The sequence below is a fragment of the Hemitrygon akajei genome, chromosome 4 (assembly GCF_048418815.1).
Source record: "Hemitrygon akajei chromosome 4, sHemAka1.3, whole genome shotgun sequence".
NCBI lineage: Eukaryota > Metazoa > Chordata > Chondrichthyes > Myliobatiformes > Dasyatidae > Hemitrygon > Hemitrygon akajei.
In genome coordinates, this window is record NC_133127.1 from 46,534,577 (window position 1) to 46,557,532 (window position 22,956).

The following is a 22,956-nucleotide window of genomic DNA, read 5'->3' on the forward strand; positions in this document are numbered from 1 at the left end:
GGATCTGGGTTTTTAAGTACACAATTTACAAAAAGCTATTAAGCAGCTACCGCAAGCATGTTGGAAAGCTAAAATACCATGATGGCTTTTGAAATTTAATACAAAAATAGAGAGATTGTACATTGGTATAGAGGGCACAGGTGAGATCACAGCAGGAGCATGTACACTGTGTTGGTTTTCTTAGTCAAAATGGTAATAAATTGGAAGTAATTCAGAGAACATTTACTCATGCACAGGTAGGCTCACAAGGAAAGGTTAAATTGACTAGATTTGAACCTGCTAGTGCTTAGATGGTGAAAAGATATGATTTTAAGCACACCCGGTCTTTAAGGCTTCTGACAGAATGTGTGTTGAAAATATGTTGCTTAATGTGGCTAAATAGAACCAGGGATCAGTGTTTAAAAATAAGGGATTGCTCATTTACTCCTCAGTGAACTGAGAGCCTTTGGAAAACTGCTTCTACAGACCTCCTCCAAAGTCTCTGAATATTTTTAAAGCAGAAATAGCCAGATATTTAATAGACAAGGGATTGAAGATAACAAGTGGACAGGAAAACATAGTAGAGAGTACAATTGGATTAGCTGCAAATGTATTAAATGGTGGAGCTGTCTCAATGAACCGAATGCCTTGCTTGTGATCCTAATCTATCTGCTGGGACGTATCACTATGAAAAAAGCCTGTAGCAAATTGTTGTTAATTCGTGGATTCCATGTCGAATGAAAACTACATTAAAACAAAACATTAACAGCAACTTTTGGATTCCTATCATTAATTTCACTCCAGAAATTTCTGTCAGACTTCCTACATTATAAAAATGAGTTGTGATCAGCCACTGTTATTTTCATCACTTATCGTGGGATTTTTTTGAACCCTTAGAATATACAAATTATATTTATTGAAGTGTAGTCAGTACTTCCAAGTCTCTCCTGTCTAGTGAAGTCAAAGGATATGTAAAGAAAAATAAAACATTCACTGATACAGTATAACACTGACACATCCTCAGAACAGTGACAACGCCAAACCAATGATTGTAAGTATTGCCACAATTATTATGAGGGCAATAAGAAGCTTAATTTATACCACAACAATAATGAGAAAATAGTGTCTCATTTGTTGGTGGCACATCCCATCCTGTCGTTTGAATATAAGACAGGAAATAAAAGATGAGGAACAACTGCAAGTGTCTAGCTTTACAAGGGGTGAATGGCCCAGAAGCTATTAACTAAAGGCAGACAAAAAAGGACAAAATAAATGTTCATTATATTCAAATATACAAAAGGCAAAATGATTACATTTTCCTCATTAACATCATGGTGAAAAATGGCTACTCTCACCCGAAGAAGCTGCCAGGTCAACATTGAATGGCTTCTCTCTCTTTGTGCTGTAGGCAATATGACAAATGCATCAGATCTAATTTACAGTAGGGCGTAGCATCTGGGCTGGAGTTTCATTTATATTTTGCATGGTTGTAATTTACTGATATCCTATATGTGTTTGCTATCTCCTATGGGCTGGGGGACTAGGCCTTGAGCTGCGGTGTCACCCATTTACAGCCGCCAGGAGAAAGGGGTTGGAGCTGGTGCACTCCACCTGGGGCAGTGTGGCGTTGTATTCAGGTTGGAGTCGGTGTTGCACGCCCCCCACCCCCGAATATTCACTCAGCCGGAGGCCAGCTCTGTTGTGGTCGTTTGCAGATCTCTGCGGTACTCGATGGCTCAAGTTTGGACTCTTTACTGCATGGCTGTATCTTTCTACCTCATTTGTGCTACGTGCGTTTTGTGCTGTGTGTGACTGTTGGTATTGTGCTTTGCACCTTGGCCACAGAGTAATACTGTCTCACTTCGCTGTATTCATGCGTATTGATGAATGACTAAATGACAATAAAACGTGAATTGAATAGAATAGTATTTGAATCTCACCTTTAGAAGCCTGTCAAAGAGTATAATTCGGTGTAGCTGGTATTCCGTATCTTTCTCTCGTATAATGAGAGGCAGTGAAGCTGCAGCAGAAAGGTCTTGGTTGCTGTTGGAAGGTGATATAGTTGACTGCCTTAAAAATGAAAGAGAAAAGAATGTATAACATTTTGGAAAAATACTGCATTCTAATAGGATAAGACAAGACTAACAGGAGGCATCTTTGAGTTGACTAGCCTAACCCGTAAAGTAATGCAACATTTAATATAACTAAAACAAAACTAGAACTTCAGTGAAAATGGATCCAGCTTGGATTTATTGAGAACAAAGCCAATTTAAATTATATCCTGTGAGCTAATTGTGGTTTTCTAGTTTTGAGAAATAGGCTCACAAATTCTATGCAACTACCTGCATTCTTTCTTTTCTGTGTTTATTCCATGTGAATCCTGGTAGCCTGGAGGTATGCACTGGCTGCTCTCTAGTCAGAAAAAAATCCCAAACTGGAACATCAAGACTTATTAATGTGAGCAGATTGAGTTAGATGTAAATTAACATGCACAATAAATTTTAGTTATTTTGGCCAGTGTACATCCATGCTATGCTTCTATACAGCCAATTAGGACAGCAAATTTGTGACTAGATTAAAGAATCTTGTTGAAAAACAAGCATTTCATTAACTCATACTTCTCATTCATTGTCATTGTCTGACAAAACACAATTACATGCAACTTTGTCATGTTATTAGTAAATTAATATAAATATAGTTATCCCTCTTAAAAGCAGTTTCATGTCATGTTGCTAAACAAGTATTAAAAATATACTACTGTAAGTGTTTCAATGTTTGATGGAATTATCATAGTTAAAAAAAACCTACCTCAGGTAGCTTTTAAATCTTAAACCTATGTTCTCTAGTTTTTAATTCCCCTTCTCTGGGAAAAATAATCACTCTATCTATACCCCTCATGTTTTTTACACCTCTGTTAAGTCACCCACAACTCTTACAGTATGTTCCAATGAGTCAAGTCCTAGCCTGCACAACCTTTCCCTGGAGAGCAGGCCCTCAAATCCTGGCAGCGCTATCATACCAAGCTTTTATCAAATCATACCTGCTCAACTGTTTCAATTTTTATATGTAACTAATCTTCCACACATAATTTAAAATAGTCCATTAAAAATCGACAAACAGAGGAACATGGTCATCCCTTTGTATGGAGGTTATTACATGAAATGCGAGCTTATCCAACTCACTGATATTTAAACAAACAGGAGCTACTAAAGAGAACTATATTCTAACTGAGTTGAGAGAGGTTTGACTGCACACAGCACCATGACTTTGATCAAGCTACTGCTTGTAACTCTATTTTAGCTTTGTAAGACTCATAATACAGGTCATAAAATGTTTGCTCTCTGTATAGAATGTGCAATGGAGAACAGTGAACAAGTTTTTATCCACACAGTCCTTGGGTACCAGAGATTATCCATCAAAATAAAAAACATATTTTTAAGAGAATTGCCTGAAAAGGCAATGACATCAGTGTATGTGTGGACACCTCAAGTGATCTCCTGTGGGTGTCGATGAAGCCAGCGTAGTCTGTGATGCACCAGAAGAAAAGCCTACCAAACTTAGTCGGGAATTCAGTTAAATTGATGGGTTATGGCAGTTATTGATGGGTAAAAGGCAGATGAATAGCAGGACAGACAGTCCAAATCCATCAGAATGGATTAATCTATATGTACTGAAATGTTTGCTGTTCCTGGCCAATATTTGACTGTGAAAGAACATAGAATACCGTACTAAAGGGGGGAACTTTACGTGCTTTAGTAACAGAAAAGATTCTGCAGAGTATGGAAATCTTCAACGTATGCAAAGTGCTGGAGGAACTCAGCAACTCAGACAGCATCTATGAAAGGAAATAAACAGTCAGTATTTCAGGTTGAGGAGCGTCTTGTCCCAAAACATTGATTTTTCATTCCCCTCCATAGATGTTGTATGACTTGCTGAGTTCCTGTAACATATTGTGTGTTATGCTCAATAGTCATTTGTTTATTTTCCATGTCTCTAAAGAAAATATTACAAAATTGCATACACAGATGCAGGTTACCAGTTGCAGGTCCAGATGTTAATAATGAATCTGATAAAATCTGTTATCAGTTTTAGAAATGGATGATCGTTAACCACAGGGCGTACAGCCTGATCATTACTAAGTGTAATTTTTTATCAATTGAAGTGCACGTTAACTACTGAATCTCCATTGAAAACCAGCTTATCTCTGTAAATTCATAGTACAGTGTGCCACGTCATTTCTTTGGTCACCCATCTCCAAACATGTCTGAAACATTAAAAGCATTGCATTTCAAAAGCTGTTTGGAGTACCAAAGATTAGTTCACAATTATTAAAATTCCTGCATTTTAAAAATTTAATTGTCAGAATCATATTCAGGTTTATTACCATTGACATATGCTATTAAATTTGTTGATTTGTCAATTATCATAGAATGCCACCTCATTTTACAATCATCTCTATCTGTTCCTGTTCCTAGTTGCAGCTGGCATTTCCAACTAAAATTTATTCCATGTATAGTACATAACATTCGCAATGGTAAATTATATGAAAACTTATGAACAGATTTTTATACCCAATTCAGCTTTCTTTGTCATTCTTGGAATCATGGCAGATCCAAGGAAATTCACATTCCTCTAAACTTAATTCTGAAACAAGCAGTCTGACAGCAAAAAAATAAACTTTATATAAACCTTAAACTAAAAATAGACAGAAAATGAAATTGTGAAAGGTACAATCTCAGAACATCCAGGTGGATGGCAAATATTATAATTTGTTGGCATGGCTAAAATTTAGATTTAAAGTTACAATCTTTATAAAGTTCAATGACCAATTTTCCCCCCAAAAATTATCCATTTAAAAGGGATGAGACGCTGGAATGTCTCTAATCAAATTACGGATATTAACTGTATCTTCTGACAGATGTGAGTTGTTAGACCAGGATGTCATGAACATGCCTGTATAGAGATTTTCCTGAAACAGGGAGAAAGAAAAATCACTTCCATTATTCAAATGCCACTGACAGATTGTCTGCAAATCATGTTGGAAATACCCCACCATTTTGTTAGCAGTTTTGCAGACAGAATAAACATTTCTGGTCATATGCACCTTATCAGAACTGGAAAAGTGAAAAATCAAGCATTGAAGGTGAACGCATGAAACTCCTATCACAATTTATGCAGTTTATTGCTGTCAGTGTTCATTTCAATATGATTGTCAGATTTCAGAGTTCAGAGGAATGTGAATTTACTCAGACAAGCCATGTTTCCAAGAGTTATCCCGAAAAGTTGAACATAGATTTGGATACAGAGTTGTGGAGTGAGAGGGTTATGTGAAGAGAAAGAGGGCATGTCTTTTGGGATGGAGATTTCTCTGAAATAAATCACTCACGTCCTAAAACGTTATCTAATTGTTTGAATACAGAAAATGCTGGAAATATTCAGCAGGTCACTCAGCATCTATGTAGAGAATATCAAAATATATATTTCAGAATAGATGACCCTGCATTGCACTTAGAAGAGTGAGAGAAAAACAATCAAGTGGAAGTTAGGTATCATCCTTGCAGATTAAACAAATATGCTCAACCACTTCAAGTATGCTTTCTTCCTTGCTTATCCAGTTCTGATGAAAGGTCATTGTTCTAAAATATCAACTCTGTTCCTCTCTGCATAGATGCTATTTGATTTGTTGAGTATCTCTGGAATTTTGTTCCAGATTTTCAGTATCTACTGTATTTTTGCTTTAATCCCCTTTCACTCACCCTGCAGCATCTACTTGAAGTGCTGCCTTTCCAGCTTTCTCTGTCTTCATTCAGATTTTAATCTGTAGCAGTTTGCTTTTTTGGTTGAAATATTAAATATTAAACACGTGAATAAATTAATGTTTAGAGTTGAACATCTTTGTCTTGATGGTAGCAAGAACCCTAAAAATCAATCCTGCATTTTTTTTCTTTACAGCTTCTGACAGATCGGTAGTGAATCGTGTGTTTCGATAATTGAATACATGTTACATGCAGCATGACCATAAGTCTCGCAGAATCTAAAACATACCGTAGGAAATTGTAAGGACCAGGGTAATAGCTTTATTTCTTTATTAAATAGCTTATAATGGTTGGAGCCAATGACACGCATATTTTTCTCATGAAATGAATATATAGCGCAATGCAACTATAGAATATGAGGCTGGTCTGGCAGATAAGGTGAAATAGAACCCCAAAGGCTCCTACAGCTCTATTAGGAGCATAAAAATAGCAAGGGACAAAATTAGTCCTATTGGTAGTCTTCTATGCAGGAGCTGAAAGAGATGGGGGATATCTTAAAAGAATTAATTACCTCTGTATTTACTCTGGAAACAGACACAGATTCTATAGGAATAGGAATAAAAGTAGTGAGATCACGGATCATATCCAGATTACAGAGGAGTAGGTGCTTGCTATCTTGAGGAAAATTAGGGTGGATAAATCCCCAGGGCCTGATGAGGTGTCCCTCTGAACCTTGTGTAAGTCTAGTGCAGAAACTGCAGAGGCTGTAGCAGAGATACATAAAATATTTTTAGCCACGGATGAGGTGCCAGAGGACAGGAGGATAACTAGTGTGGTTCCGCTGTTCAAGAAAGGCAGTGAGAATAAGCTGGGAAATTTAGACCAGTGAACCTAACATCAGTCGTAGGAGAACTATTAGAAGGTATTATAAGGGCTAGGGTATGAAAATCCGGGCGTAGTGACCGTGAGAAAGGTTATCAAAGCTTGCAAAGTGATCTGGACCAGCTGAAAAATGGAAGTTGGAATTTTAATGCAGTCAAGTGTGAGGTGGAGGACAAAAAGGGTAAGACTTACACAGTGAAAGGTAGGGCACTGAGGTGTGTGGTAGAACAAAGGGATATGGGAATAAAGATCCAAAATTCTTTGAAAATGGCATCACAGCTAGATAGGGTCTTAAAGTGAGCTTTTGCCACAATGGCCTTTATAAATCATAGGTTGAATACGTTAAGACTTTATTCCCTGGAGTGAAGGAGAATGGGGGTAGATCTTATAGTGGTATATGAAATTATGTAGGGTATAGATAGGGTGAATGTATGCAGGTTTCTTCCCCCACAAGGCTGGCAAGAACAGAACTAGAGATCATAGATTTAGGGTGAAAGGTGAAATATGTAAGGGGAATCTGAGGGGAAACAATCTGAGGATGTAATGCTGAGGCTTTATAAAGCATTGGCCAGACCGCACTTAAGAATATTGTGGGCAGTTTTGGGCCCATTATCCAAGAAAAGATGTGCTGGTGTTGGAGAGGGACCAGAGGAGGTTCATGAGAATGATTCGAGGAATGGAAGGGTTAATGCATGAGGAGTATATGATGGCCCTGGGCCTGTACTCACAGGAATTTAGTCAGAGGGTAGTGAATCTGTGGAGGCCAAGTTATTGGTTATGCTTAAAGCAAAAGTTAACAGATTCTTGATTAATCAGGGTGCCAAAGGTTACACAGAAAAGGCAGGAGAATGGGGATGAGAGGGATAATAAATCTGAGATGATGGAATGGCGGAGTAGACTTAATGGGTTGGTCTTATGGTTTTATATGCAGATTCAATTCGAACGTTTAAGAGAAGCTTATATTGGTACATGGATGAGAAAAGAATGGAAGGGCTATGGTCTGGGTGCAGATAAATGGTACACACCAGATGGGCCAAAGGGCCTGTTTCTGCATTGTAATACACTATGACTCTACAGAATTGACATAAAGTTGAGTTTTAAATATAGAATTAGATGAGTTAAAGCAACTCAAAAACTCATTTAAAAATGTATCACTTCTTCAAATCTAGCTCCTCCATCTTCTGAAATCTTCAGATCATAGCAGATCTCTGGTCCATAATGCAGTCCTATAAACTTCAACTTCCCATTATAGCAGCGAGATACACATTTCCACAGATGACTAAGGTTTAGTTCTGTGTTTTTGAAATCACTTGAAATGCTGACTAAATAATAACTGGTTTCAGAATCAATTAATCAACAGGACTCACTCATCTTCCAGCAAGGGATAAAATGCTTCTCCAGCAACATCTTTCAATCTCTAGAAAAGAAGAAATTAAAAACTCAACTTACATATTAAAATGAAAAGCCAGTCTCATATGCAAATAAATGAATGGTAAATCAGAAAAGGTTTACATGTAGGCTTCTACCATGAACTTAAGAGAATATTAGTCAGAACAGTGGATAACCTGAAGATTAAGAATGTAAATGAGAGTGGAAATGGGAAGTGCACTGATTCTCATTTATTAATCTCACTTTATTCAGGGAGGCAATAACAAAATTAATTTGACAGTAACTATTAAACTTAGAAATATATTAAGCTCAATGCTACAATCAATAAATCTCTTATTGTTATAGCACATCTTGTGTTCCAAATGCAGATTTTAGAAGGAAATAGTCAAAGCTAAGCAGAAGTGTGTGTGTGTGTGTGTGTGTGTGTGTGTGTGTGTGTGTGTGTGTGTGTGTGTGTGTGTGTGTGTGTGTGTGTGTGTGTGTGTGTGTGTGTGTGTGTGTGTGTGTGTGTGTGTGTGTGTGTGTGTGTGTGTGTGGTGGTAGTGTGGAAAAGCAATGAGAAACTAAAGGCAAGATCAGTAGTGTGGTGGGCAGGCAAGGGCATAGTAGGCACAGCTAAAGTGTCAGAGGACTGAGATCACTGACAGAGGATAAACAAAGTCAATGATTTGAAAATTGGAATAAAAGACCATTAATAAGCACCTAAAGTTAACATACTAGACAGAAAGGGAAAGTTTGTATGAGGTAAATTTATGTTGCGTTGCAAGGATAGGATTCTGAGCTCTGAATAAAATAGCTCCTAGTCCATACTACAGAGTTCATTGTGATCTCATTCAAGCACAATATTTTTATCCACAGAATGTTTCTACAAAACTTTGAAAATCACCAGTAAACCAAGTTTTTACTTAATTATTACATTGTTTATCTTTAGTCTTGTATTAGTCACTGATGCACAAGGGTTTAATTATTAAAGAGTTATTATTTTTATCACTTACATTCTTAAGTTGACATAATGACAACATCAATGTAGTGTCATCAAGCAGGAAACTTCTGTCTCTTACTTGTCCAAAGCTTTCTCCATCTTCTAAGATGAAACTTAAAACACAAGGAAAATTTGAATTATTATTAGTTATTCCATAATCAGTAACTGAGTGTACTGCATAGACATCTATGCACTGACTGGTAGAAATGGATTGATAGACTTTGTTAAAGTTGTTCCTAAAACTATAATGCAACACCCAAAGTTATACACAGAAAAAAAAAACAAAATTCTTTAAGGACACTTCAGTTCATTATGTAACAAATGCTTTGGCTAGGCAATTTATTAGTTTATCAGTAGCATAATGAAACACCAATTAGTTCACTAGGGACCCAGGTGTGATCCTGACCTTTTGTGATATTTACCTATTCTCCCTGTTACAGCGTGGGTTTCTTCCTTTTATCTGGCTTTCTCCCACATCGCAAAGACAACGGAAGATAAATGGCTGATGTAAATTGCCTCTTAATGAGTCTAAAGGCAGAATCATCAAAAGAGGAAGCTTCTACTGCAAAACTGTATTGGCATCCACCATCTGCCCTGATAGCACATTCCAGGCACCTGCTACCCTCTGCAAGACAAAAACCTACTTTAAACTGTCCTCCTCTCATCTTAAGGCTATGCCTTCTAGTCTTTAACATTTCCACCACGGAAAATAGACTGACTATCCACCCCATGAATCTTATAACTTTATGTTATTCTATCAGGTCACTCCTCAACCTCTGATGCTTCAGAAAAAGAACAATCCAAAGTTGTCCAACCTCTATTAATAGTTGTCACATTCCAATGCAGACAGCATCTTGATGTAACACTTGTCCAAAGCCTCCACACCTTTCCTATAATGTGGTGACCAGAACTGCATTAAATATTCCTAAATGTGGTCAAATCATAGTTTTGTATTGCTGCAATGTGGTTTTCCAACTTTGATACTTAAAGCCCAAACCAAAGGAGGCGAAGCATACTACGTGTCTTCTTCACCACTATATCCACTTGGCTTGCCAACCTCAAGGAGTTATAAACTTGCACGTTGGGATTTCTCTTGTACATCAATACTCTGAAGGTCCTGTACACTTTCTTCTTACAATTGATCTCCCCAAATGTATCACTTAACACCTGCTCAGATTAAGCTCCATTTACTATTTCTCCGTTCAAATGTCATGATCCTGTTGTTTCCTCTAACAACCTTCCTCATAATCCACAACTTCATCTATTTTTGAGTTGGCTGCAAACTTATGAAGCAGAACACTTTCTTTTCATCCCTATCATTAATACATATTACAAACAATAGAGATCTCAACATTAATTCTTGTGGAATACCACTGCTCACGAATTTCCAGTGAGAAAATCATGCTTCCACCATAATCACAACTATTAAAATTTAAGAGACTACTAGACAGGTATATGGAGGAATTTAAGGTGGAGGGTTATATGGAAGGCAGGGTTTAAGGGTCAGCACAACATTGTGGGTTGAATGGCCTGTACTGTGCTGCATTTTTCTACGTTTTTCTATTTCTATGTTTCTAAAATTTAAATTAAGAAATCTACAATTACTTAAAACACTTCAAAATGCTTTTAAATAATTGAAAGCATTACTGCAAAGAAATACATTTTTTTCAAAGTACAAAGTGTACCTACTCCTATTCTTATATCATTGTGGACATAAAATTTCTAGTTAATGAATAGGCTTACAGATTCTTGACTGAATATAACCTGACACAGGATCCCTGAACAGTGTAAGTGCTGCAGAATTTCAGCAAATTTGTGTTCTGCATCTGAGCTCCACGTGAGTTTAGCAGTGATTCAACAGATTCAATAAGTCCTTAACTTGGTTCTAATTATGGACTAAATCCCAGCACTTTGCCCCAAGTTTGCCAGCAATTTCCTGCATGATCCTGCATGAGTACTTTACTCTCTGTGAACATGAAAACACTCCATCCAAATTCCTGCAATGTTTTCACAGGCACACAAGCACGTTTCATCTCTGAAGTACGATGATGCCAAATATGACTGATTTATTTCAGTTCATCTTTTCATATTTCCGTTATAAATTCCTGCTTTGATATTTTTAATAGAATCTACCTTGTTAAATAATTATCACAGCTGGCTACAGCTATCAGAATCTGAATTCTAATTAGCAATATATACAAGTGCCATCTAATAGCTTTAGCCAGCTATGATAAAGATATTAAAGGTATTAAATGACATTGAACAAAAATGGTAAATACACTCAGTGGCCCCTTCATTAGGAAGATCTGTTTAATAATGTAAATATCTAATCAGCCTATCATGAAGCAGCAACTCAATGCATAATAACATGCTTGCATGGTCAAGAGGTTCAGTTGTAGTTCAGACCGGATATCAAAATGAGGAAGAAATGTGTTGGTGCCAGATGGTGGGTGGGGGGGTGGTTTGAGTATCTCAGAAACTGCTGATCTCCGTAGATATGCATGTAGAATGGTGCGAGAAACAAAAAGCACCCTGAGAATGGCAGTTCTCTAGACGAACACACCTTGCTAGTGAGAGAGGTCAGAGGATAGTGGCCAGACTATTTCAGGCTGAAAGGTAGGTGACAATAACTCAATTAACCACATGTTACAACAGTGGTGTGCAGAAGAGCATCTCTGAACACACAACATGTCGAATGTTGAAGTGGATGGGCTACAGCAGAAGACCGTTAGTACTTAGTAGCCACTTTAGGGTACCTAATAAAGTAGCCATGAAGTGTATGCTTGCGATGACTGTGTGGTTGAAGGAATGCCTCCGTTACCAGAAGTATGTTAAATACAACAAGACAAGCTTACACACATTATTTCCATTATAAATGCATCCAGGTACATTTGCAATAAAAAAAGATGTAAAGATTTTCAAGATGCACATTGAACTGTATCAGCAAGATAATTGCCCACTCTTATCAATGTTTTGTCAAAATGTGCTCCATTTGTTCTTCACTCAATAGACATGCAAGAGATATCTGCTTTTTCTTTACCTTGGTTTAGTTTTATTTGAAAAATTTCTAAACTATCTGATTAAAGACTTGGTCAGTGATCATCAGTTCATCCTCAAATTGCACTCAAGAGCTGGGTTAATGTGCAGTCATCAACCAGAAGTATTAACTTTGTATGCAATTTTCCACAGGTACATAGTGATCCCCTGAATGGTTTTAATAATTTTTGAATTATTTTAAGTTGGATGTTTCGTTTATATAACCTTGCCAATTCAAATATTTAAGATAAGGATAGTTACGTAATTTGACCACTGCAGATGTGTAGAAGCTAAATTACATAACTAATCTGTAATTGTCCGATCAGTTTTTTACCTTAATACAGTACAAAGTAGACGCCACTAACAAACACAACACTGGTGGAACTTTGTGACAAGAGCAATTTGCTGACTTACTTTGACAATGTGCAAATTGGTGGCTTAGAACGAATGATTCCTTTGCTTGCGAGTTCCTTTTCCAAGTCGCCTCCAGCCAAACACCATAGATAATAGACTTCATTAATAGTTCTTTCTGATAGATATTCTTCTTCTTCATAAATAAAAAACAATAATCACTGTGAATAATTTTCTCATTTGACTTCATTTCAATTGTTACACACCTAAAATTGTCGTTGAGCAGAACTACTTCAATTTGAAATTTTGATTTCAATGGCAATAACAATAAGAACTACCATAACAATGAGAGATCGTGTATTTTGAAAGGATGCAAGGGCAGTGTAACTTTTCATTTTACCTATGCTATGTTACAATGGTTAAATTGGGCCTAGGTTCTACTTTTATATTCTTTACTGGAATATTATCTACCTGATTCTTTAATCATCTGAAATTAGACCACCAATTAGAAATATGTTCGCTTGCAAAGGAGTCCAGAACAATGGGGAATAACAGGTATGTCAGGAAAGAACTCCTTCACAGCAAGCCTCGCATTCTTTGGGTCATGAAACAGAGATGGATATCTGAAGTTATGATACAAAAAATACATTATCCAACTGAATGCCAGAATGGGTTTGAGGGACTAAATTCTCCTCCAGTAACTTCGTGACACACTTAAGTCCATAGGAAGTATGAACAAGTGTAGGTAATTTGGCTTCTTAAACTACACCAGTATCCAGTAAGATTATGGCTGATCCAACATTCCTAAAGTCTATTTTTCTGACCTTTCCCATAAAGCTTAATACTTTACTAATTAGAAATCCATTTATCTCAGCCTTAAATAATCCAAGGATCCTGCCTCCACAGCTTACTATGACAATAAGTTCCAAAGACTCTCAATCTCCTGGGAGATGAAATTCTTCCACATCTCATTCTTAATGATTCTTAATGGGCACCATCTTATTTTGGTTTCTGGAATCTTCTTGAAGAAGTCTCTCAATGTATGTTCTGTTTTACCCTTAATAATCTTGTATGTTTCATTAAGATTGCTTCTCATGATTTTAAACTCCAGTGAGTAGAGTCCCAATATGTTCAGCCTTTCCTCAGAGGACAATCACTCTCTGTATCAGTGATCACATCACCAAACCTTCATTTCCAATGAATAGGTGTAACAAAATTGTTCGGATTACTCTAGAGATAGTCTCATCAGCACTTCGTATAGCTACAGGAAGATTTCCCATTTTAATTAGGCAAAGCCCTTGAAATGAAGGCTAGCATTCTAAAAGCCTTCCCTTTTACCTAATGCACTTCTGTGGTAGCTTCTTCTGTTTCATGCTAAATCTATTTATGCTGAAGCATGCAGTCCTCTTTGAAAAGGTTATGTAAAATTATGTCATTCAACATTCCAAAAGGAAACGTACTAAGCTTTACACTTCCACTGGCAGATCGGTTACTAATTAAAGGACACAGAGTTGAGGTACTTGACAAAAGAACCAACCAGAGGGCAATGATGGAAGTTTTTTCTTTTATGAAGTTATGATGATTTGGAATGGTCTGTCCTTAAGGGTGTTGGGGATGGATTCAAATAGCAATTAGATAAATACTCCAACGGAGGCAAAATATAAGCTTGAGGGATAAAGTATGGGCTGGGCATTGAAATTAGTTGTATAGCTTTTTTAAACAACTGTTGCAAATATGATGGGCCATATCATTTGCAATATTTCGTGATTTACTTTGTTTATATTTGATCGATTACTTTCTGTAGCCAACAACAGCATGTTTGGCTCATTGTTGCACAAACGCTAAACATAAAATATAGCTGATGATTTACTTACTTTAGCACCAGGCACCTATACCTCAGCTTAATGACAAAAGGTTACAGCCTAAGTTTGTATCATGCTCTCCACTGATGTTGCTCAATTTACTGAATCATTCTAGCATACCCTGACTTCATTTCAAATTTCTCTGTACTGACAACAAACATCATTCACGTGATAATTGAACAAATCAACTACTTGAGAACCAACTTGTATTAAAAACTAGATAGAAGCTGTGAAGAAGTGTGTAGTGCTACAGACTGTCTTCAGTTATATATCCTCAGCAATGAGCTTGAGAATCATATTCTATCTAATCTGAGACAGGAAATTAGTGAGCCCATGACTAGAAAAGGGTGATGTAACTGGAAAAGTGCTCAAGAAAGATTAGTTTGGCTACATCTGCCAAATTGATGGACAGAAATACAGATACAAAACTAAAGGGAGAAATCATCTCTTGCAATGGATTATAGTGTAATTTATGCTTAATTCAGAAACCATACCCTTGAAGGGAGGTCTGCTCATCTTGGGTCCAATATCCACAAAGGCATGAGGATGTCACTAGCACTTAACTAGGCAATTCAATATCATGAAAAGTCACAATGTATTATTTAGTATGTCATAGAATTCTGTACCAATTGTTCCTTTAACGGTACCTATTGCTTAATGAGCCAGTTATAGAATCCTGTATTGATGGTTCAGGTAGATGCTTAATAACCAGTAAAAAGATCTTCAGAAGGTTTACAGATTCTGAGAGATAACTGCTACAGATCATGTTAGTTACCTCTTAGTACATATTGTCCAACTTAGCTAACATCAGAGTATGGCATAGAAATAATTTCCAAAGATTCGTCACCTTTGCAGAATGCTTCCAAGTTATCAGGAATGCTCAGATCAGCACAACGTAGGGAAGAGGAGAAGAGGCCATCAGGTTTGCGGAAGGGTGTGTACAAGGCAGAAACTTCACTGAATAAGCTATCTTTCAACAGTTCAGCTGGAGTAGACCTGCCAGGCAAACAGATTCAGAACACATCAGCATTAATCCAACAGGAACACAACACTTCTGTGATCATTAGCTCAGGAAAGTATGTTTTGGAGAGCAATTTGCATAAATGGACATCCAATGCAAATGTATTAATTAACTATGCAACAGAGCAACTTTAACAAGTGTTTTGACTGCTCTTACTTCAACAGTGAACGTGTTTCATTTACTAGGAATGCCTTTCTCACGTTGAAGGGAAACCCTGATTAGCCTGGTTATTGCTAAGGGGATGGAGGAGATAATTTTAATGATAAATTTAATGGACCTATTATTCCAAGCTTTATTTCTGACTGATGGGAGATATTGGGCATATCCTCCCGGACTGGAAACTGCTGCCTGCTCAGGATTAATATATCTAAATATGGATAGCTGAGTATGCTATACACCTGTGAGGCATCTGGTGAGGCAGAGTTGATTCTGAGTTACGACTAAGGTGCAGAAAGGCTAGAGTTGGTCAGACACATTTAAACACTATTCATATACATTTACATAACAGAAGTTAAAAAATAAAAGTATTAATATCTACTAAGTTCTTTGGACCACCTAGACAACCAAAATACATACACCAGAATACTGTTTTTTGATTACAGTTTGGTGTTCAACACTATTATTCCGCCAATACTAACAATCAAGCCTCTGAACCTTCCTCTGCAACTGGATCCTTGATTTCCTTATTGGGAAACCCCAGTCAATGCAGATAGGTAAACATCTTCCGACTGATCATCAACACAAGTACACCTCAAGGATGCATGCTTAGCTGAAGGGAAAGTCAGGGGAACACAAACCAGTCCTCATTGATGGATCAGTGGTGGAAAGGGTGATCAACTTCAAGTCCATGGGCATCAACAAATCAGAGGATCTATCCTGGATGTCAATGTGGTCATGAAGAAGGCACAGCAATGGCCCCACTTCATTATGAGCTTGAGGAGATTTGGTATATCACCAAAGACTGTATTTCTATAAATGTATAATAGACAGCATTCTGACTGGTTCCATCACAGCCTGATATGGAGTCTTGAAAATCAAAGTTCAAAGCTCAAAGTGAATTTATTATCTAAGTACATATATGTCACCATATTCACCACTGAGATGCATTTTCTTGTGGGTATAATCAATAAATCTATAAAATAATAATCATAGCAGAATCAATGAAAGACTACCCAACTAGGACATTCAACCAGAATGCAGAAGACTGCAAACTGTAAATACAAACAGAAGAAATAACAATAATAAATAAATAAGCAATAAATATCGGGAAAATAAGATGAACGGTGCTTGAAATTGAGTCCATTGGTTGTGGGAACATCTCAATGCTGGGGCAAGTGAACTTGAGTCAAGTTGTCCCCTTTGATTCAAAAGCCTGATGGCTGAGGTGTAGTAACTCTTCCTCAACCTGGTGGTGTGAGTCTGAGGCGCTTGTACCTTTTTCCTAATGACAGCATAAGAAGAGAGCATGTCTTGTTTGGTGGGGATCCCTGATGATGGATGCAACAGTGTTTTATGTAGATGTGCTCAGTGGTTGGGAGGGCTTTATCTATGATAGACTGGACAGTATCACTACTTATTGTAGAATTTTCTGTTCATGGGCATTGGTGTTTCCATACCAGGCCGTGGTGCAGCCAGTCAATATACTCTCCACTACATATCTACAGAAGGTTGCCAAAGTTTTAGATGTCATGACGAATCTCTGGAAACTCCTAAGAAAGTAGAGGCACTGCCATGCTTTTTTTTGTAATTGTACTTAAGTGCTGGGCCCTGGACAGATCCTTTGAAATTATAACACAGGAATTTAAAGTCGCTAACCCTTTTCACCTCCTATCCTCTGATGAGGACTAGCTCAAGGACCTCTGGTTTCCTTCTCCTGAGATCTATGATCAGCTCCTTGGTCTTAATGACATTGAGTAAGAAACTGTTGTTCTGACATCACTCAGCCATATTTTCAATCTCCCTCCTACTTGCTGATTTGTCACCACCTTTGATTCGGCCTACGGCAGTGGTGTCGTCAGCAAACTTGAATATGTCACTGAAGCTGTATTAGCTACACAGCCAAAAGTGCAAAGTGACTAGAGCAGGGGACTAAGCATACAGCCTTGTGTTACACCTGAGCTGACTGAGCTCATGGAGGAGATGCTGTTGCCAATCCAAACTGACCAGGGTCTGCAAGTGACGAAATCCAGGCTCCAATTGCACAAGGAGGTACTGAGGCCAAGATCTTGGAGCTTATTGATTAGTTTTGAGGGGATGATGATATTGAATGCTGAGCTGGAGTCGGTAAAGAGCATCCTGATGCATGCATCTTTGCTGTCCAGATGTTCCAGGGTTGAGACAAGGGCCAATGAGATGACCTCTGCTGTGGACCTGTTGCTCTGGTCGGCAAATTGGAGTGGATCTAAGTCGCTTCCCAGGGAGGAATTGATATGTTTCATCAACAACTTCTCAAAGCACTTCAACACTGTGGATGTATGTGCTACTGGGCAATAGTCACTGAGGCAGGTCACCAGGCTCTTCTTGGGCACCAGTATAATTGAAGCTTGCTTGAAGCAGGTGGGTACCTTACACTGTCTAAGTGAGAAGTTAAAGTTCTCAGTGAACACACCCACTAGTTGATCAGCACACATCTTTAGTATTTGGCCAGGTGCACACCTGGACCGAATATTTTTCATGGTTCATCCTCCCATTTGCATGTCAGCTTCAGAGAATGAAATCATAGGATCAGTATTGCTAAAGACTGCATGGGAATCTAGACCCAGCCAGCTCCATCACAAACATAAACATCCCACACTATCAACAACATCATCAGGATGGAGCTCCCAGGACTGGACACTATCTATTCCAGTAGACTCAGGAGGAAAGCAATCAGCATTACCAGAGACACCACTCACCCCAGCCACTCCCTGTTTGACCCGCTGCCGTCCAGCAAAAGGTTCAGGACACTAAAAGCCAGAACAAATAGACTGAGGAACAGCTTCTACCCCAGAGCTGTGTCCTCCATCACACCACTCCCACAGAACAATGATTGAAACTGTGAGCACACACAAGGACTCAAATACTTGCACTAACAGCACTTTGTGCATTACTGTGATATTCTGGTGCTGCTGCAACTTATTTTCTACTACTTATCTATTTAATATTGTTTTCTTTTGTATTACTGTCTTGTTTTCACCTACTGCTTTATTTAATTGCCTGAGAGGAAGCTAAACAGAGTTTCATTGTACCTATGTATAATGATAATAAAGATCATTCAATTCAAATTCAATCACGAATCGGTGCTTCATGGAGCCTCATCATCTGAAACACAGACTCTTCTCCTTACTACCATCAGGGAGGAGGTTCAGGAGTCTGAAGACCTACGCTCGAGGATTCAGAAACAGTTCCTTCCTCTCTGCGATTAAATTTTTGAACAGTCCTTAATCCATGAATACTTCCTCATTATTACTTTTTTTCTTGTACTTTCTAGATTTTTATATCTTTGTACTGTACTGATGCTGCAAAACATCAAATTTTATGTCATATATCAATGATAATAAATCTGACTGATTTTAAACTACTAAAGTTAAGTAAAATAACTCAAACTCTTCTCTGCATTTAGTTTTCCACTGAGTCAGCAGAGGCACAGGAAAAAAATCAGATGGTCTGGTATCTAATCTCCAGGTCTTGTTGGTCTTCTGCATTTGTCTAAGAATGCACAGAGAGCCAAGTTAGACCAAGTCCTGAAAGTTTGATACTTTGAGTCAGCCCTCTTGAAAATGTTTTGAAGTATTTTTTTTAGTTGGACTGTTTCAATTATGCTAACATCATTTGAAAAAATTTTATGTTCAAGTTCACGGACATTAGATTTTATACATAGTTATATTTTGACAGATGATTATGGCAAGTTTTTAATGATGTAACCATATAACAATTACAGCATGGAAACAGGCTATCTCGGCCCTTCTAGTCTGTGCCGAACGCTTACCCTCACCTAGTCCCACCGACCTGCACTCAGCCCATAATAATTACTGTTGATAATTACTGTACCTTAAATGTTGTGTACCACTGAGAATTTAAACCAGCAAAAATTCAATGCTCTAACTAATCACTGATATCACCTGCACAAATTATTAAAATATAAAAATTATATGTGACATTTTGGAATTTGTTTTGATGCGATGCAAGCACTTACCTTTTGGATGGATAGTAGGCTAGGCATTTTCTCAGTAGTGTTAGAACATCTTTGGGTAAATCCTTTGATAAGAAGATACAACAGTTTTATTTAGTTTTATTTACCATCAAATGACATAAAATGCAAAACAATCTTTGGTTGGAAAGGAAAAACAAGAAATTGCCAATTCTACCAATTATTTAAATTATAATTCCACATTAGATATTCTCCTTGGTAATAGTAATACCTGTCCATTTTAGAGCATATTGCATGACCCCTCTGTTCAGTACCTTCTACACAACAGCACTATCCATATCTAACAATGGATGTCCCGTGTTTTAATCTGGCATCGTGTCTTTCACACATGCTTCTTGTTGTTTGCCAGTCTTTCATTTGTTGACAGCAGTTTATTAAGGCAAGGCCAGATAGAGAGCATCAAATAGGTTTAAAAAACAATAGGGGTAAAGATAATTGTATATATATCATTAAATGTTCAAACACGGGAAATTCTGTAGAAGTTGTAAATCAACAGTAACATACACAAAGTGCTGGAGGAGCTCAGCAGTTCAATCAGCATCTATGGAAAAGAGTGAAACAGTTGGCATTCTGGGCCAAGACCCTTCATCAGGACCTGAAGAAGGGTTTTGGCCTTAAATATAAACTGTTGATTCATTTCCATAGATGCTGCCTGACCTGTTGAGTCCCTCCAGCATTTTGTCTGTGTTTTATTAAATGTTATGTTCTGTATAATGAAGAAAACAGATTTTTTGAGGATTAAGCAACTTGTTTTTGAATTGCCTTTCTTTCTACACTATTTTGAACTTCAATTGTTGAGCTCCTGTTCCTTCCTTTCCCTTACCAGTGCTAAACCTGCAACCAACGGGGTCCTATTTGGAAAAACAGCCAACTTCCCTTTTGCCTCTTTGTCATTCCCTCAGCTTTTCTTCTAACTTCTTCCTCATTCATTGATTCACCAATTGTTCTGTTTATAACACGACCTCCATACTTCTGCCTTTGAGGCGCAAGCCTCAAGTAAAAAATATACATCTATTTTAAAAAAGAATTAGGACTAATTAATTTGGAAAGAGATGGTTGATTCTTATTGCCTCACTCTGTAAGAGTCATAATACATGGAACTGAACCATTCAGCACCAATCCATCCAGACTGATCTGTACCGAATTTCTCAATGCCTAGTCTGTAGCACCTCATACCCCTCCTCTATCTTGTCAGCTGCACACAATCACTTTCTTATAAGGAGCACTACATAATGGGTTCCTCAAATCCTTCTCTGAAAGTTATGAAAAGATTAGAATCATTTTACTCCATTAATGATTTTCATCATGGCCATACTCTTGAGAAACTGCCTGTCATTTAACCTCCCGCAACACCCAAGAGAACATTCATTTAATACAGTATCAGAAGAAATTCCAAAGCATTGTTCATTAATGTTTTGCACTGCTTGGATATCTTTCATAATGTAGACATAAGCTTTATTTCCAAATAAAAAAACTCTTCCCTTTATTAAAATGTAGTATTTTGTGATTTCTACCCTCTGCCTTCCACTGCCTCTAGTATAAAATGGAAATTGGAAGGAAAATAGATCACCTGTGTAAGTTATAAACAACTTCAATTCCCGAGCATTCTACTCCAAAATAACTCCTCTAATGCACATGGCCGAAAGTCTAGGCCTATTGTCTTGTAATAAGATGTTAGCTTCTTGGGACTGACGTGAAAATAAATATATTTGGTTCAACACACACAAAATTTTGGTGGAACTCAGCAGGTTAGGCAGCATTCATGGAAAAGAACAGTTGATGTTTTGAGCTGATACGCTTCATCAGGACTGGCAAGGAAGTGGGGAGAAGCCAGGCTAAGAAGGGGAGGGGAGGAGGACAAGCTAAGAGGTGATAGGTGAAGAAAGAAGCTGGGTGGTGATGAGTGGAAAAGGTAAAGGGCTGGCGAAGACACAATCTGATAGGGGAGGAGAGTGGATCATGGGAGAAAAAGAAGGAAGAGGGCATCGGGGGACGTGAGAGGAAGGTGACGAGAAGAGGTAAGGGGCTAGAGTAGGGAAATGAATAAGAGGATAGGGGGAAGGGAAATAATTACTGGAAGCTGGGAGGCTACCTAGACGGAAAACAAGATGTTGCTCTTCCAACCTGAGCGTGACCTCATCATGCCAAAGAGGAGGCCACGGACCGACAAGTCGGAATGGAAGTGTAGGAATTGGAATGCCACCGGGAAATTATGCTTTTTGCAAATGGAGCTGAGGTACTCATCAAAGCAGTCCCCCAATCAATGGTGGATCTCACTAATGTAGAGGAGGCCACACTGGGAACATCAGAGACAGGAGACGGCTCCAACCGATGTATACCTGAAAGAACAGTCTCGAGTTCTGAATAGAGGAGACAGAGTAAGGTGATTGGGCAGGTGTAGTATTTCTGCCACTTGCAGGGATAAGTGCCAGGAGGGAGATCAGTGGGGATGGGTGAAATGACAAGGGAATGATGAAAGAAGTGATCCCTGTGAAAAGTGGGGTGAAGGAATGTAAAGGAAGGCTATCCCCTTCTCACAATTCCTCCATCTCCGCCGCATCTGCTCTCAGGATGAGGCTTTTCTTTTCAGGACGAAGGAGATGTCTTCCTTTTTTAAGCAAAGGGGCTTCCCTTCCTCCATCATCAACTCTGCTCTCAAACGCATCTCTCCCATTTCCCGCACATCTACCCTCACCCCATCCTCCCGCCACCCCACTTGGGATAGGGTTCCCCTTGTCCTTACCTACCACCCCACCAGCCTCCAGGTCCAACATATAATTCTCCATAACTTCCGCCACCTCCAACGGGATCCCACTACCAAACACATTTTTCCCTCCCCCCCTTTCTGCTTTTTGCAGGGATCGCTCCCTACGCGATTCCCTTGTCCACTCGTTCCCCCCCATCCCTTCCCACTGATCTCTCTCCTGGCACTTATCCTTGTAAATGGAACAAGTGCTACACCTGCCCTTCCACTTCCTCCCTCACCACCATTCAGGGCCCCAGACAGTCCTTCCAGGTGAGGCGACACTTCACCTGTGAGTCGGCTGGTGTGGTATACTGTGTCCGGTGCTCCCGGTGTGGCCTTTTATATATTGGCAAGACCCGACACAGACTGGGAGACCATTTCGTGGAACACCTACGCTCGGTCCGCCAGAAAAAGCAGGATCTCCCAGTGGCCACACATTTTAATTCCACGTCCCATTCCCAATCTGATATGTCTATCCATGGCCTCCTCTATTGTCAAAATGAATCCAAACTCAGGTTGGAGGAACAACACCTTATATACCGGCTGGGTAGCCTCCAACCTGATGGCATGAACATTGACTTCTCTAACTTCCGTTAATGCCCCTCCTCCCCTTCTTACCCCATCCCTGACATATTTAGTTGTTTGCCTGTTCTCCATCTCCCTCTGGTGCTCCCCCCCCCCTTTCTTTCTCCTGAGGCCTCCCGTCCCATGATCCTTTCCCTTCTCCAGCTCTGTATCACGTTCACCAATCACCTTTCCAGCT

General features: G+C 38.6%; 1 protein-coding gene across 1 annotated transcript in view; it reads right to left on the bottom strand.

Annotated features, from left to right (window-relative positions):
* Positions 1-22,956, bottom strand: part of tbck (TBC1 domain containing kinase) — a 220,308-nt gene that overhangs the window by 138,004 nt on the left and 59,348 nt on the right. Inside the window, exons 9-14 of the mRNA XM_073042483.1 lie at positions 19,433-19,494; positions 15,085-15,233; positions 12,439-12,571; positions 9,002-9,101; positions 7,985-8,034; positions 1,920-2,049 (exon numbers count right to left, since the gene is read on the bottom strand). Coding sequence (XP_072898584.1) covers positions 1,920-2,049; positions 7,985-8,034; positions 9,002-9,101; positions 12,439-12,571; positions 15,085-15,233; positions 19,433-19,494 — 624 coding nt within the window. The remainder of the gene's footprint in view (positions 1-1,919; positions 2,050-7,984; positions 8,035-9,001; positions 9,102-12,438; positions 12,572-15,084; positions 15,234-19,432; positions 19,495-22,956) is intronic.